At 41.9% G+C, this 17,667-nt stretch overlaps 1 protein-coding gene and 1 long non-coding RNA gene across 2 annotated transcripts in view; one reads left to right on the plus strand and one right to left on the minus strand.

Annotated features, from left to right (window-relative positions):
* CPS1 (carbamoyl-phosphate synthase 1) overlaps positions 1 to 17,667 on the plus strand; it is a 188,391-nt gene that overhangs the window by 159,201 nt on the left and 11,523 nt on the right. The window contains exons 33-34 of the mRNA XM_070737805.1: positions 1,303 to 1,377; positions 5,495 to 5,593. Coding sequence (XP_070593906.1) covers positions 1,303 to 1,377; positions 5,495 to 5,593 — 174 coding nt within the window. The remainder of the gene's footprint in view (positions 1 to 1,302; positions 1,378 to 5,494; positions 5,594 to 17,667) is intronic.
* LOC139160191 (uncharacterized) lies at positions 1,684 to 16,256 on the minus strand. The gene is made up of 3 exons (XR_011557896.1): positions 16,107 to 16,256; positions 13,294 to 13,376; positions 1,684 to 1,737 (listed from the first exon to the last, which is right to left on the minus strand). It is a non-coding gene; the product is annotated as an uncharacterized lncRNA (long non-coding RNA).

The following is a 17,667-nucleotide window of genomic DNA, read 5'->3' on the forward strand; positions in this document are numbered from 1 at the left end:
ATTACTCGTAGTAGAGAATCACTTCCTTTTCCCATACAATTTCTGCTGTCTGCTCTGGAATCTAAATCTAGGATCTAACAGTGGTTCATTTTATACAAGGTCTCTCTCCTCCTCCTCCTCCTCAGAAATATTCTGCATTAATACCTCTTCACCCTCGTTCACTTTCTGCCTTGGCTGGCAAGGCTATGGGGCCAGGGCATCCAGACGGCCCTGGTTCTTCCTTGTCCTCATCATCCAACATTATCAAAATTGATCTACGCTCATTCATAACATGTATGTACTATATGTGATGTGTATCACTTACACACATAGACAAAGACACATGGGGATGAATAGTTGGTGTAGTCCATTATTAAGGAAGTATAATGGCATAAGTGTCAGGATTTAATATTAGGACTATTTCTTTTCTATCCTTTTCCCCCTAGCATTAGCTAGTAGTGGCATCACCTGCTATCCCGCTCCTAATTTCTGATTCTCTTTGAGAATAAGTCCAACTTTGAGGTAAAATTTGAGGCACACTTGGATTTGCCCAGCACATCCTCTGTCTGGATTAAAAAATCAAAACCTTTAAATAATATAAATTCTAAATTTTACTAGAATGCATAAAACACAAAGATCCTCCTGCCCAACCTCTACCCAAGGCAAGGGACCTTATGCCATCCAGAACAAATAGTTGTTCAATCTTTTCTTGAAAACCTCCAGCAATGGAGCACCCAAAATTCCTGGAGGGGAGCTCTTCTATTGATTAATTATTCTCACTATCAGAAAATTTCTCCTTAGTTCCAGGTTGGATCTCTTCAACCAGCTTCAAACCATTGCTTCTTGCCCTGGCTTCAGGTACTTTGGAAAATTATGTCAACTTCTGTGTTTGTGGCTTTCTCTCGAGTACTGAAAGACAGCTGTCATGTCATGCCTAATCCTTCTCTTTGTTATTTTAGTCATACTATACTTTAGATCTTTATCATATGGTTTAACCTTCAGACTGCTTATCATCTTTGTTGCTCTTCTCTGCACTATTTTGGATAGTAGCAATGCAGTATCCCAAGTGTGGCTTGACTTGTACAATATAGAGTGGTACTACCACTTCTTGTGATCTTGAGGAAATTTTGGCTATGCAAACATGTGTGATACAGTTTCATCTTCCACTAATATCCTGCCTTGTAATATTTTTCCTATTCTACCAAAATGTCAAATCAGGTTCTGATTACCAAAATGTTGCCCACTTATATCTTGCAGCTACAGTTTATTGTATTTGGAGAATTAATGTCGCAAATGATTTTACATTTCTTTCTCATTTTCTAGGCTCCAATGTTCTCCTGGCCTCGTTTGAGAGATGTTGACCCTATTCTACGATGTGAAATGGCATCTACTGGAGAGGTATCAACTTTTATGATGTTTTCTCACAAAAGTCAATCATTTCTATTGAGCTTGGATCAGAATATCCAGAAAATGATTCTTGAAGAACAGGCCACCTATACATGACACTACATTAATAATATTTTTATTAGTAAGTTGCTTTGTTTCTGTAGTGAAACAATTTTCAAAGTGAAAAAAAAAACAATTTAGAACTATTTTTTATTATCTGAAAACAGCCTTTCACATAAAAAATCTCAAACCTATCTGGTGGAATGTAACTTGTTTGACCACTGGATGTCTCCCTTCATTAGGTGTTTGAGTCCTATCTCTTTACAATAGTTCTTCCAAAAACTGTGACTCTCCCTTCTTCTCCTTCCACTCCTAGCACAAAGAAAAGTATCAGGTTTCAATAAACATTTTAGAATAACAGACACAATCGTTTATGAAATATTTCTTGCAATCATAGAATATGGTACAAAGTCTACATTAGGTTCCAGAGGCTACATCAGGCTTTAGAACATTTTTTTAATCCAAAAATGAACAAACAAACAAACAATCAAACAAACAAACTGGTTTTAGTCAGTTTGGTTTAACGGTTAAGGCACTAAGCTAGGAAGCAAGAGCTAAGTTCTGTGTTAGCCATGAAAGCCAGTTGGATGACCTTGAGCCAGCTCATTTCTCTCAGGGTTCTTGTGGGGGAACTTGAATGTGAAAGTAATATCAGGGTAATATTTATGTTTTCTTTGTTAAATCATGATGCATGATATAGAATGAGTGTATGTGGTAAACCTTCATGTATTCTACATGGATGTATATTTTTTCTAATGTTAGAATCCAAGATGTATAACCTCAACAGGATTCCAGATTTTATTTGGTTTCAGCCAGATATGTAGCCCCAAATATGCCTGATCCAGGAGCAGTCTACTCTTAGCGCAATACCAATACTTGTCTATAGTCCAGGCCTGCAAATGGTGTAAAATCACACAAAGTACATATTTCATCATACTACCCAATGGCGGATTTCATCTGTCTAGGATTGTGATAAACAAGTTGAACATTTGAGCTGAATATTTTTATTATTACTTTTTTACCAGCTGCTCCAAATGTTCCATTCTTTTAAGTCTCTCCAATTCAGGGACTGAATGTTTAGGTTCTTGTGAAAGGTACTCAAAATTGAGGATGGGAGGGAACAAACACTGCATGTACACAATGTAATGGTGATTAAGCATGGTAACGGTTCAAATCTCATCACCGGCTCAAGGTTGACTCAGCCTTCCATCCTTCCGATGTGGGTAAAATGAGGACCCAGATTGTGGGGTCAATATGTTGGCTCTGTTAAAAAGTGCTATTGCTAACATGTTGTAAGCCGCCCTGAGTCTAAGGAGAAGGGCGGCATAAAAATTGAATAGATAGATAGATAGATAGATAGATAGATAGATAGATAGATAGATAGATAGATAGATAGATAGATAGATAAATAAATAAACAAACAGTCTGTGTTTTGGGATTAGAATGTCTACGTGTATTCAAATAGGGATATCATTGAAAACAATGTCAATAGACTTCCAAGGTTCCTTCAAGATCTATTATGATTGAACTACATAGGATCAATATGAAGAGGTGCATCCGACTGATATGCATGAATATACTGTATACTGAATCAAAAGAAAGAATTTGCATAATTCTACCCTTATCATTTTAGTAAACATTCTTCAAAGAGAAAAATTACCCAAACCTCAAACTGACATACACCTATGTGTTTGTATTATGTGTATGGTCTCAGAAATGGGCACAGTTTATATTTCCTCCTCAGGAATTTTCTATACTTGCAACATAGCTATGATTAGTTTTGGCTTGAGCGAATATGATGATTACATTTATATGGGAATTAGTTTTAAAGTCAATAAGGACTGATGAAATGTTATAAATAAATTAGAGTATACTCTAAATTGAAATGAAGGGATCATTACATTGACCTTTATGATTCTAAACACATTTATGCCCAAGTGCTTCAAATACGTGATAAACACAGCTCTATTCAATAATAGATTAGTTCCAAAAGTGTATTATAGGATTGCAATATAATTATAGTGAACTTGATTGAATTACAATGTCCATTTTTCACATATAAAGGCCACATGAAATTATAATATTGTGTAGCTAATACTACAACATGTCCTATATCTTTCAAGAATTTTATTATCATTATCAGTCTGCTGCTGAAATTGAACTCAGAGTCACAAATGCAGCAAATTTTGCTTTGAGGCTAGTTAATGGAAAGAGAAAAAGCTGATTGTTCTTCTAACTTTTTGAAAGGGCTTCATTTCATCAGAAACAAAAGAAAAAAGGAATAATATTTTTGCCGGGGGATGATGATTATTTTTCTAAGTGTTAGATAGTGAGAAAGAATATTTTAGTCATAAAGGAGAGATTATTAACTTTTATGAGTTAGAAAGATCCATATTCACAATTGCCATAAAATAGGAAAATTGTGAAGGTCTTTTTTGCCAGTGAATAGAAGGTAATACAGTAACTTCACTGGTAAAACAGTCACTTTATTCTACAAATGCATTTTAAATGCATGGATATGAATAGCGATAGAAACAGAATGAGCTTAGATTTAAATAGGAACTTCCAACCACTGTGCCAATAGCAGCTTAAACTTTTGAGATAATGTTTCATTTCCCCATCTCAATATTTAATATACAAGCTTGATCATTTCTATTTTGAAAGTTGCATAAAAGTTAATTATTGGGGCCCATTATATTCAAGATTATTTTTTCTGGGTTTGAGTTAACATATTATATTTCCTTATCTATCATGATTAATAAAGTGGTTTATAGATTAGTGTAATACATAAACCTGATACATTCAAGGGAGAAGTAGAAGAGCAATTTGATGTAAAATTTTGCAAGCCAAAACAGTTCCATTAGTAAAGGTTTTGTTTCGTTCCATTTAGAATATTACCTAGATCTTGGTACTTCTTTTGTTTGTCTAGGACCTGGGTACATTCCACTGCTTTAATAATGTCTACAAAGGAAACCTACTGTATGTGCCTACTTCTTTCTCTTCCTGAGGCACTGAAACTATGAAGGTAGCGCAGGATGTCTCACTATTTTGGAAAGAAAATCTATGAAATACTATTGATAGAGTACCTAAATTGAAGACGTGGCCATGATTTGTTAAATGTTTGCATAATTTTACAATATAATACACTCTCTAAAGCATTAATGCTTGGTGTTCAACAGTGAATGATGCCTCTAATCACCCTTCATAAAGATACACTAGATACACTATTGCTGGTTTCATCACTATGCAATTGATTTGTTATTCTCTTTTCATCAGTTGATTGCAAAACAATACCTGCAGTAAAAATCAAATTCTATCAAGCAATAACAAAGAAATTGAAGGGTAACCTAACATATCAGATAGACTACATAACTTGGAAAGGAACTTAAATATCATTGGACTAATTTATCAAACAATTTATCAAAATGCTCAGAAGCTGACACTGGGCACCAACCTTGCTATTTTTTATTACTTGTTTCTATTACATCTTTTATTTTCTGGGAGTTTTTAAATTCTCAACGACTAATCCTTTAAATCCAGTATATTAAGCTATATGCAAAATGCATCTCATTCCTTTGCTTCCTACCTATACTTTTTGTGTGTTGTGTTGAGCTGAAACAGCTTCTCGAATAATCAAGAAATGTCTACACTCTCTAAGCAATTTTAATTTCTTATGGCAGGCAATATCATTCATTTATGGGCCCAGAGAAGCATTTATAATCCTCACTGTTATTTAAGCATTAAGCAGTATCAATATTCTGTGGAATGTATTCATGCTTATGAACCAGAAGCTGTGCTTGGCATCTACATCATTCATAGATGGATCCATTTAAGTTGCTCCATGGTGTGCTGTTTCAAAGTAACATATTCCTTATTCCTTCATTTATGCTTAATTAAAATATAAAATTCATATCTGCTGATCTGCCATTTCCTGGCTGGTTCAAGAGCTACAAATAGGAAAAAAGAGGAGAAATGACCTCCTTAAAATGTTATTGTTTCAATGCTCTTGATCAAACTATCTTCTTTATCTCTTTTGGCCCTCTTTTTCTGTTTTTCCTCCAATGTCCAGGTGGCTGGCTTTGGAGAAAATGTGCACTCAGCTTTCCTGAAAGCAATGCTCTCTGCAGGATTTAAGTTGCCACAGAAGGGAATTCTGCTTGGAGTCCAGGTGAGCTGCTGCAACTTTGAGTGTAGAACAAAGACATGTCATTGTAAAAGAGAATGGTCAATCTGTTTCTAGTCCTATTGCATCATCAGTATTTTTAATTGAAACAAAAACAATTTTTAAAATATGCTTTGCCATGAAATGTTCTTGACTGTCATTTTTATATTTACCGTGTAACATTTTTGAGCAAAGAACTATTTTCATCAAATTCTGAGAAATATACAATTCAAATGCTATGTTCAATCTATGGATGGTGCAGGGCAGTCTTCTTAAAATAAGGTGACCAGACGTCCCACTTTTGGCGGGACAGTCCCAATTTCTAACAATTTGTCCTGTCTTCCATGGCGTTTTTAAAAAGTCCCAATTTTTGGAAAGAGGTGGGACTCAGAGCCTGACATGGGAGTTGATTTGATGTGAGCCACGGCCAATCCGTAGCTTCCTTCTGCCCTCCTCAGCCTCAGTGGAATGAGTGCGCCTCACATGAGAGCGACGGGTCCTCTCCTGACACCAATCGTGAAAGGTGGGGCTTAAACCAGGCCTGAAGATGGGCAGGAGGGGTGTGTGTGAAAGAAGTGTTCAGCAACAAAGCCTCCTCATCCCTTTCCCCCCATTCCGTGTCGATGCTCCTTTGGATTGGCATCACGTGTGGTGGGCAGAGCAAAGAGAAGAGCGGGCCATTACGGGTCTGAGCAGCCAATGGTGAGTGCAGAGTGGTGGGGGACAGCCATCTAGAAAGAAATGAGGGTGGCAGAGAATGGGGGCTCGGAGGTTGGTCTCATGGAGCAGCAGGGAGGGGGGATGAGAGCCCACAGAGGGAGGAGGGCGTCATAGTCTAGTGCCCATATAGACCAAATTTTTAATCAAGAACACCCTCCCTCCCCCAGTCAATAGTGTCCAGCTTTACCAATATTAAAATCGGGTCAACTTATCTTAAAACATGGAACACTTAGAAGAACTTCCTTGAATGCTATAAGTACTTAGGTTCAGAAGGCCCACAGTTCAGAGTTGGCCCTTAGAATATTGTAAAGGCTGGCAGTTCAGAGAATAGAGTATATGCTTATAATATTCTGTAATTACAAGGATGCTAAGTTATCCTTGTTAATTTAAGAGTGTAGAGGGTGGGTGGGGGAATTTTAATCTCTGTGAAAAATCATGTATTTGCTCCAGTAAAGGGAGCAAATACATGATTTATTAACTAATATTTCCATTATTTCATACAATGGGAGTTAATAGGTTTCCTCCTACACTGTGTAGCTGTAATAGTTAATTCAAATGAAAGTCTTTTCTATCCAGACAAATCCAAACCCTATTTATTCTCCACTGCATCTGGAAGGAGAGTCCAACATGGTAATAAACCAATCCTATTGGTAGAGACTGAGTTATAATTAGCATAAAAATAGCTACCGCCCCCTTACTGCTCCCATGAGCCCCAGTTTTAAAAACTCAGTCTAAGAGTAGAGACATACTGAGTTTTACTCCTGAGGAGTTTTATTGTTTTTAATAATTTTTTTTTTTTTTACATATATATAACATTGAAATTGTAATAAATTGATTGAAATTGACCTGTTTAATCTTGTGCTTTGTCTTTCAGGAAGAAGGAACACAGAAGACAGATGAACAGGGGAAGGGGTCCCTGCCCTCCGTGGGCAGCACCCCCAACGATACTCCTTAGGGGTTTTGTATTCCCTCCGTGGGAACACCCCGTAGAGGAGCACCCAGCCTGGGGTCCCTGACCTCCGTGGTCAGACCAGGGCTGTCGGCTGAAGGTGGAGGGGTCCGCCCCCTCCACTGGGTAGCCTGAAGGCGCCGTAGCGAGGCTCCCAGCAGAGAGCGGAGCTGCGCCTCTCAGCTGTTCGGCGGCCGCCGAACAAGCCGCCGCCGCCGCCGCCGCCGGCTAGGAAGCCGCAGGGCGAGTAGAGCGCGCTCGGATGGCCGGGATCGGTGCCGAGGGCACCGGAGAGGCAGCGGACGGCTGCTATGGCCACGTTGGGGGCTGGAAGCCGCAGCGCTCCCCCCCGCGCCCCCCCCGGAAGGGTGGAAAAGCCGCGAAAGGCATGGGGGCCGCCATCTTGGTTGCTACTTGTGCAACCCAAAGAGCGGGAGCCGGAAGTCCTCCGACAACTGGTGGGCGCGAAGGGGCTATATGCCCAGTGCGCATGTGCAATTGGCCAGAAAGACGGTGGCCATTTTTCTTCTTGACTCTGAGCCAGCAAAATTATTGTGCACGAGCCTGCAGGCCCAAAGGATTCTTCAGTTACTACTACTGTGAGTACATGGAAGAACAAGTGGGAACCGAGAGGGCTACCTCCCCTACTATGGCTAAAGAAAAGCCCAAGGGGAAGGCTAAAGAGAAGTCTAAAACTTCACAGGCCTCTGCTTCGGCCTCATCCATAAGGGAGGCCGAAAAACGCATTAAGGCCCTGGAAAAGAAGCTGGAGGCAGCCTTACAGGCCTCCCCATCTACAGTACCACTGGGCCAGAGGCAGGCAACACCAGAGCAAGCCACCACGCTCAGTTTTGGCCTACCTGAAGGGGACTGGTCACCAGATAGGCACTCAGCTATATTGCCTCACACCATGTCTTCCCCAGGCCCCTCATGGAACAGACCAGGGTCAGCTAGCCAGACTGGAAGGAGTTCCATGGGCCCAACAGCCACATTTACCCCCACAGCGGCGGGACTGAGGGCACAGGCAAGCACCTGGCAGGACATGCCACCAGACTTGCAGGACCTTATTGCAAACGTCTATTCCCAGGGCATAACAGCCGGGGCCAACAGATATGCTCAACAACCATCTCAACCAGGACAGGTCTGGTCAGCACCGCCCCCCTCAGGCTTGGGGTCCTTATCTGAGGAACCACTTATGGGAGAGGACAGTGATAGGGAGTATGAGCTCTCTGAGGATGAAACAACTCCCGAGCAACCCCAACCGGTAGGCCTGTTTAAGCCAGCCTTGTTCAGGACTCTGTTGTTTAAGGCTAAACAGGTAATGAACCTACCAGGTACAACCAAGACACCGGAGGATCCAGAAAAGACCCCGGATGCTTTGCTACAGGAATCCCAGCCTGAGTCTGAGCATTTCCCGGCATCAAATATATTTCTGCAAGGAGCCAAGCGCCCTTGGCAATACCCAGCGGCGGCTCAAGGCCCATCCAATCTGGAACGTCGATTTTACACGTTCGACGAGGAAGTGGAGAAACTTCTGGAGTTCCCGCCCATCGACCAACCGGTAGTGACTTTGGTCTCCAGCGCCCTGGTGCCCTCCGAAACAGGAGAGAGCCTAAAACCGGAGGACCGGAAGGCAGAGATACTCCTGAAGAAGGGACACCAGATGGCGGGATGGGGATTCAGGGCAGCAGCGGCTGCTTCGTTTATCAACAGAGCTTCCCTCCGGTGGATACAAGAGATGCAATCTCGCATGGGACCGGAGGACGGCAGACTACGCCAGGATCTAGCTAAACTGCGAGCCGCGGCAGAATTTTCCGCAGATGCCACGCTACACGCTGCAAAGTTTTCCAGCAGGGGCATGGCCACCTCACTTGCGGCCCGCCGTCTCCTGTGGCTCCGTCATTGGCCGGCCGATCTGAAGTCCAAATGGAGACTAGCATCAGCCCCATTTCAGGGATCTATGCTCTTTGGGGATATTCTGGACAAAGTCCTCATTGAGGACAAGGACAAGAGGAAGGTCCTACCCAGAGCAGGCAGGCGGCAAGACCGGAGGTCAGCGCCATATTCAAGGCGCCAAACGCCACGCTGGGACAACACTGCAGGAGCAGGCCAGAGTCAGAGACCGTACACACAGGGTCAGTACTCCAACCAAACCTTCAGAAGCGACCGGGGGTCATTCCAAGATCGATCCAGAGGCTACCAGGGTTCAAGACGGCCCTTTCGAGGGAATAACCAGAGAGGCTTCCGCCGCTCAAAGTGACTCTGCCACCCAGTTTCCTCTCGGCGGGAAGCTCCAGCACTTCCACGCCTCTTGGTACGCCACCACCACAGACCAATGGGTCAGGGCCACGGTGGCAGGGGGATTATGCCTGGAATTTGTGGGTTTACCCCCCAGCCGGTTTATACACTGCCCGCAACTCAGGAAACCGCAAGACAAGCAGCGACTACAAAACGAGATCGCTCATTTGCTGGAAATTCAAGCAATAGAACCGGTTCCACAACACGAGCAGGGGAAAGGATTTTACTCAAGAATCTTCATTGTCCCCAAAGCCTCGGGAGGCTGCAGGTTGATTCTCAACCTAAAACAACTCAACCTCTTCATAAAGTACCGGCGATTTCGCATGCATTCGCTGCAAACCATTTTGACCTCCATCAGATCACACGACCTGCTAACGTCTATCGACTTAAAGGAAGCTTACCTTCACGTCCCCATACACACAGCACACCGGAAGTACCTACGGTTTTGTTCAGAAGGGATGCACTTCCAATACAAGGCCATGCCGTTTGGCCTTTCGTCAGCCCCACGGACTTTTACCAAGCTCCTGGATGCCCTGACGGCACACCTGCGATCTCAATCCATCAGACTGATGGCGTACCTGGACGATATCATCATACTGTCCAGGTCGTCAGCGCAGGCAACCAAGGACCTGAACCTGACCATACGAACCTTGGAGGATCATGGCTTTACCATCAATCTGGAAAAGAGCCAATTGGTCCCCAATACCAACCTTTTACATCTGGGAGCGGTCATAGACACCTTGACGAGCTCAGTCTCACTCTCCCCAGAAAGAATCGCAAATATACGACGGTTGATGGCCGAACTCAACCAAAGCAGACGGGTTCCCATGTCACTGTTGTCAAAGGTGTTGGGAACTCTAGTCTCGACTATAGGGATTGTACCTTGGGCCAGGCACCATATCCGAGACCTACAGTGGTTTCTGCTACCGGCGCAAAGGGCCAAGGTGAGTCACTCACACCGGCAGACACGTATCCCACAACAAGTCAGGGTTTCCCTGAGATGGTGGACATCAACCGCATTACTCAGAGGTTCCTCCTTTCAAACACAAGACAAGATGACCCTCACTACAGATGCCAGCCTTTACGGTTGGGGAGCTCACATCGGCCCCCACATGGCGCAAGGCAAGTGGTCGGTAGAGGAATTGACACCTATAAACATCAACTTTCTCGAACTAAGAGCGGTCTTCCTGGCTCTCCAAACCTTCCAAACTATTGTCCAGGACAAACACATACTAGTGCTTACGGACAATGTGGCGACCAGAGCCCACCTGAACCATCAGGGGGGTACCAGGTCGCGCCGCCTCATGGACGAGACGGCGAAACTTTTCAATTGGGCCGAACTTCACCTAGCGTCCTTGTCCGCAGAGCACATAGCCGGGACCACCAACACCCAGGCGGACTGGCTCAGCAGGGCTACACTAGACCCATCAGAGTGGAGGCTGGACCCGGCCCTTTTCCAGCAGATATCGCAAAGGTTTGGGACTCCATCTGTGGACCTGTTCGCCACTCACCAGAATGCGCAGACCCCAAGGTTCTATTCACGTTTCCAGGAGCCGAGAGCAGAAGGGGTCAATGCCCTACGGTCAGCTTGGCCGACAGGACTACTATACGCATTTCCCCCAGTGAACCTGATACCAAAGGTCATAGAAAAGATTCTCCAGGAAAGGGCAGAGGTCCTGATGGTGGCGCCGCACTGGCCACGTCGGCCGTGGTTTGCCGACCTGATGGCTCTGTCATTGGAACCGCCGTGGAGGATGCCAGACAACATCATCAGTCTCAGCCAGGGGAACCTGTTACACCCGGATCCTCAGTGGCTACAACTAACCGTCTGGCACTTGAAAGGCACAGATTGAGACATCAAGACCTGCCGGAGAAGGTCATCGATACCATTCAGGCTGCTCGACGTCCCTCGACCTCCAGGATATACCAGGCCACTTGGGCGGCCTTCTGCACCTTTTGTGACAAGGAGGGCAAGAATCCCACGGGAGCATCGGTAATTACGGTGCTGGAATTCCTGCAAGCAGGAATAGACCGGGGTCTAGCTCCTAACACGTTGAGGAGACAGGTGGCAGCACTGTCTACCATGATTCAGATACCAGAGGCTCGTTCGCTAGCTCACCACGCGTGGGTAAGAGACTTTATACGGGGAGCCTCAAACGCACATACACCACCGGTACGCAGATTTCCCTCTTGGGACCTATCACTCGTACTCAAGGCCTTGACAAAACCACCTTTTGAGCCTTTGAGATCAATTCCACTTAGGCTCCTTTCATTGAAGACAGCCTTCTTAGTAGCGGTCACATCGGCACGCAGGGTGTCAGAGATTTCAGCACTCTCAGTAAGACCGGACTTATGTATATTTTACCCGGACAGAGTGGTGCTCCGTCTGGATCCATCGTTTGTTCCCAAGGTGAATACTCTATTTCACAGGAAACAGGAACTTATATTACCGGACTTCTGCACACATGGAGACCATCCATCCGAATTAAGATGGCATAAGGTCGATGTACGGCGAGCTATAAAGATTTATATCAGGAGAACTGCAGAATTCAGGAAGTCAGAGACCTTGTTTGTCTCCTTTGCACAACACAGGATGGGACTTGGACTATCTTCCAAATCGATAAGCCGTTGGCTAAAGGAATGCATCATGGAAGCCTACAGAGCGGGAGGTCACGATCCTCCGCAGGGCTTAACAGCTCATTCAACCAGAAGTGCAGCCACATCGGCGGCCTGGACGACACAGGCCTCTATAGAGGACATTTGCAGAGCTGCTACCTGGGCGGCACCTACGACGTTTATTAAGCACTACAAGTTGGACTCATTTGCGTCTGCTGAGGCAGCGTTTGGTAGACGGGTGCTACAGAAAGTGTGTGCATCTCCAACGTCCCAGTTCAGACCTTCTCCCTCCCATGGGCAGTAAATCTTTGGTATATCCCATGTTGGACTCTCCTTCCAGATGCAGTGGAGAAGACCCGTTGTACCTACCTGAACGGTCTTCTCGATGCACTGGAAGGAGAGTCCAAACCCACCCGACTAGTTGAAGTTCAGAGATGTCGGAGATGGGAAGTTACAGTTAGTTGTATTAATAAAATTTGGTTATCCTCTTACACCTTTTCCTCGTTTTTAAAACTGGGGCTCATGGGAGCAGTAAGGGGGCGGTAGCTATTTTTATGCTAATTATAACTCAGTCTCTACCAATAGGATTGGTTTATTACCATGTTGGACTCTCCTTCCAGTGCATCGAGAAGACCGTTCAGGTAGGTACAACGGGTCTTTTAGCATACGAAATAGTCTGGTGTTACATAGCAGATGCCAACAATTTGTGTTATTAAGAGCACTACCTCTCCTGAATATTCCCATGGATCATGTCATCTTATTATCTAAGAGTATTTTGACATACCCGCATATTTGAATGAAATTTGAGAACACTCATTTTGCAAAATTAAACTAATCCTCAATCCCTCCCCCCAACTTTAAAAGTCTGCCCACCCCTCTCTTCCTTCACTGCCTCAGGGTAATTATAAGCTGCAGAAGATACAGAAGAAGAGTGATGCATTAATAAATCTCCTCAAGGCCTCTGTGTCTGTTTTCCAAATGATCAGTCACTGGATCTGAGATTGGAAAATGCTAGGGGTCTCATAAAAACAATTGATGGCCTTTTACAATCCTCCTGCTGTGCTCGTAATAAGCTTATACCCCGCATAAAGTCAATAAGAAAATAATTAAAAATAATACTGACCTTCCCAATCATGAATGATTATTGTAGATGGCAAGAAAGGATACGAGAATTAGGCCCCGAACTTTTAGCAACAGGAAACTGACCTGAGAGAAGAGCAAAAACAAACAAACGATAGGGTCAAATATCTTCTCAAATATGTCTATAAGGTAACAGTTCTATTACAACAAGTAAATCCTTTCCATTTATTTACTTCTCTGAGAAACAGGTGACTGAAGGGATAAAAAATTGGGTTCAACTAGCTAGCCAATCACTAATAAAAATGCCTGTGCATGCCACCTTATAACTTTAAACAGGCTTAAAAGTCATTCCCACCCCTGAGAGAATAAGCTCAGGAAGTTTTCTTGGCAATTAATTCATCCTTTAAATGAATTATATTGTCACCCAACCTTGATACGATCGGATATTTCTTTCAAGCAAAATAGTTCATTATGTTAGTCCCTGCTGTTCATTTTTGGGTTATTCAATATTTTACAAATGGGCTAGAAGCAATTCTTATCACTATAAGCTCTGTTGCTCCAGCTGTTGAGTTCTGCCACATATTCCAGTATGCTCCACAGAGCAGATGCTACTGCCCAAATTATAGTGGTATATCAGTCATTATGAAAGTGCTATGCTTGACCTGTGGATAGAGAATGCCCAGTCAAATTGCTTGCCCTTTTGGCTAATCCCCTAGTGATGATTAATGAGCATTGCATCTACTCTGCATGATGAAAGTATAGGTCTGTCTAGAAATGTCCTAAGGTCCTGGGAAGTAGAAATAAGTGTCAGGGTGTGAAATCAACTTCATTATTAACTTGCCTCTTCTTTTTTTTATGTTTTTCTTCATTTAACTGCTTGTGCTCAGGATGCCTCAGGAAAATAAAAGTGAATTCTATTTTAAAGCAGATGAAATTTGATTTTTTTAAAAAAAAGACACTCAAGAATGTTTTAGAATAAAAATGGATAGGTCAGTAAAACTTGTAGTAAATGGTTTAACATGTCAGGTAGAATTCTGCTAATAATGAATATAAAATGAACCAAAGAATTTGGATTGCTTAAGTTTAATAGTACACAATTAGGCCGAGCACTCCATTAGAATTAGGCAGTTAATCAATTTAAATAAATACTAATAATACTAATAATACTAATAATACTAATAATAATAATAATAATAATAATAATAATAATAATAATAATAATATCTTTTATGGCTGATAAGTAACAAGTAGGAATGACTGAAACAGGCATGATAGATACAGGTTGGGTAGGTTAGTTTTGTAATAACATTAGCCATTACTGTGATTATTTTCATTGCAGTGGACAATGGAACATACTCTCTTATGGCGAGGAATATTTGGTTTCCCTTCAAATATTTTTGAATATATCTAACAGCAAAATAATTAGGAATATATAGGCTGGGTCAGAGAAGTCCCCTTGAAAACTCTAACAAAAGCAACGTGAGCCCAAGATTTTCTAGGAGCAGAAATGGACACGTTTTGCTTTACTGCATCAAATATGAAATGACATAATAGTGCATAGAAGAGAAGAGAATATATTAAAATATATACTTGTAAGTACATAGAGGTGAAACTCGAAAAATTAGAATATCATGCCAAAGTTCATTTATTTCAGTAATGTAACTTAAAAGGTGAAATGTAATATATGAGAGAGACTCATTATATGCAAAGCATGATTTGTCATAATTATGATGATTATGGGGTACAGCTCATGAAAACCCCAAATCCCCCATCTGAGAAAATTAGAATATTACATGCGATCAAAAGGATTTTACATAGAACAATATCGGACCTCTAAAAAGTATAAGCATGCAGTACTTGGTTTGGACCCCTTTTGCAGCAATTACTGCATCAATGTGGAAGCTATCAGCCCGTGGCACTGCTGATTATTATGGAAGATCGGGATGCTTCAATAGCTGCCTTCATTGTCCAGTCTCATGCATTGTTCAGTCTCATGTCTCTCATCTTTCTCTTGGCAATGCCCCATAGACTCTCTATAGGGTTCAGGTCAGGCAAGCTTGCTGGCTGATCCAGCACAGTAATCCCATGGTCATTGAACCAGGTGCTTTTGGCAGTGTGGCCAGATGTGAAGTCCTGCTGGAAAATGAAGTCAGCATCACCATAAAGCTCATCCGTGGAAGTGCTCCAAAATCTCCTGGTAGACGGTTGCACTGACTCTGGACTTAATAAAGCACCGTGGACCAACACCAGCAGATGGATTTGGGATTTTCATGAACTGTATCCCATAATCATCACAATTATAACAAATCATGAATTGAACTATCTTGCTTTGCATGTAATGATTCTCTCTCATATATTAGTTTCACCTTTTAAGTTGCGTTACTGAAATAAATGAACTTTTGTACAATATTCTAATTATACGAGCTTCATCTGTACCTATAACAAACATACATTAATGCTGTGCCCTAAATTGCTATACTATTAGCCAAAAGGGCAAGCAATTTGTTCAATTTAATTGAATTGGGAAGCACACTAGAGTGCCTTCATCCCCTGTCCTATAGTCTCTCCTATATCTCGTATTTCTTCTCTACTATATCCTCTATAACCTTCATTGTGTATTATTGTGTATTGGACTAGATAGATAGATGATAGATAGATAGATAGATAGATAGATAGATAGATAGATAGATAGATAGATAGATAGATATTCCCAATCAGGTTCCAATAGCAATAGCACTTAGACCTATATAATGCCCCATAGTGCTTTACAAAGTACTATTCTCTGGGCAATTTATGTCAGTATATTGCCCCCAACAATCTGGGCCCTGACCTTGGAACAATGGAAGGCTAACTAACCTTGATCTCTGTCAGGATTGAATTCCAGGCTGTGGGCAGAGTTTGCCTGTAATACTCCATTCTAATCTTTACGCCATCTTTATGTCCTTGAGTTTAGATCATGGATTTCCAAACTTTTAAGCTCATCAACTCCTTTATGAAGTTTCAGATTATTCGTTGAGCCTCCAAAGATTTACTATAATTGAAAATAATTTAATAAATGTTATTTTGGCTAACAGTACTACAAATAACAATAATAACAACCCTTGGATAATCCATTGATCCTTGAGGATCCATATTGACTACTTTGGAGAATCCTGGTATAGATAAAGGAAGGTGAGGAAAACCTGACATTTAAGAAATACATACTAGTTGACTAGCTGTTTTATTATTTTTCTTAAATAGACTATTTAGTAAGGTTTATTGAAGACATGCTTTAGTACAAGTAGTATCCCTGTAGTAAAATGTTGCATGTTTACAACGTGCAGGAAATGCTTTATCTGTTCCTGAATTACTTGACACATATAGAATGTAAATGTGGAAGGGACTTTTAAGATTATCTAGTAAAATCTTCTGCCCAATATGGTCGAATGTCTGCACACTTGTTGTCAGCTTTATCCTTTGTTAGGCAAACTAGATACAGTATATTGTGTAGAAACTACAGTAAATATTTGCTTGCTGCTTCTGGGTATAGTACAATATGGGGACATGCTCTGAACAGATTTTATAATGCATGCATCCAATTTTTTTTAAAAAAACCATTAAAGTATGATTCATATTGAGAAGAGGCATAGAGATGAGGTTCCAGGTAAACAGACTGATTTTGTGGTGCAGGGTGAAAGGGTTAGGTTAGGCCACCTTTCCAACATTGAGCAGGCCTCTGCTACAAGCTGCAGCCTTTGCAGCTGGTTTTAGAAAAAGAAACATGAGGCTGAAAGAGATGCAGCCAGGAATCACTCCATTAACTAGACTCTTCAATCCTTGAAGAAAAAAATTAAATGGTTTCAGCACAAAATATAATTGGAAATGCACAAAAATAACTTTGTTGATTAATCTGTGCAGATTTATTCTCTCTCTCTCTCTCTGTACACACACACAAACACACACACACATAGAGAAAGATTGATTTCTGTACAAATTTGCTTGATTTCATATTCAATTTACAGCTAAAATTGTCTTAACAAGTGCAGTAGGAAAAGCTTATACAGCTTTTAGTACTAACTGAACTGGCATAGTTCCATAAAAACCAGAATCAGCTGAGGAGGCCTCTATTCATAGGATAATTATACAGTGTATGAAAAGGAAGTTGAAGGAAATGAGAATGTTCATTTTAAAATAGAACCCCAGTGTTTGCAGTTCTAAGCCAAGTTAATGCAACTCACTTTTCAGGAGTGAGTGATTTCTACTTCAGATACTTTCAATCAGTTTTGACATCTAGGACAGCTTTGATGACTACTGTAATTTCTCTCACTCTCTCTGTCTCTCTGTCCCTCAGAATCTCTTTTATAATTGTTCAATAATGTTTGATAGAAGTTTATCATTCTATTATGGAAGTCCAGACCAGAAGGTGGAGCAATTCCAA

Source organism: Erythrolamprus reginae, chromosome 1 (genome assembly GCF_031021105.1).
Source record: "Erythrolamprus reginae isolate rEryReg1 chromosome 1, rEryReg1.hap1, whole genome shotgun sequence".
NCBI classification, from domain to species: Eukaryota; Metazoa; Chordata; class Lepidosauria; order Squamata; family Dipsadidae; genus Erythrolamprus; species Erythrolamprus reginae.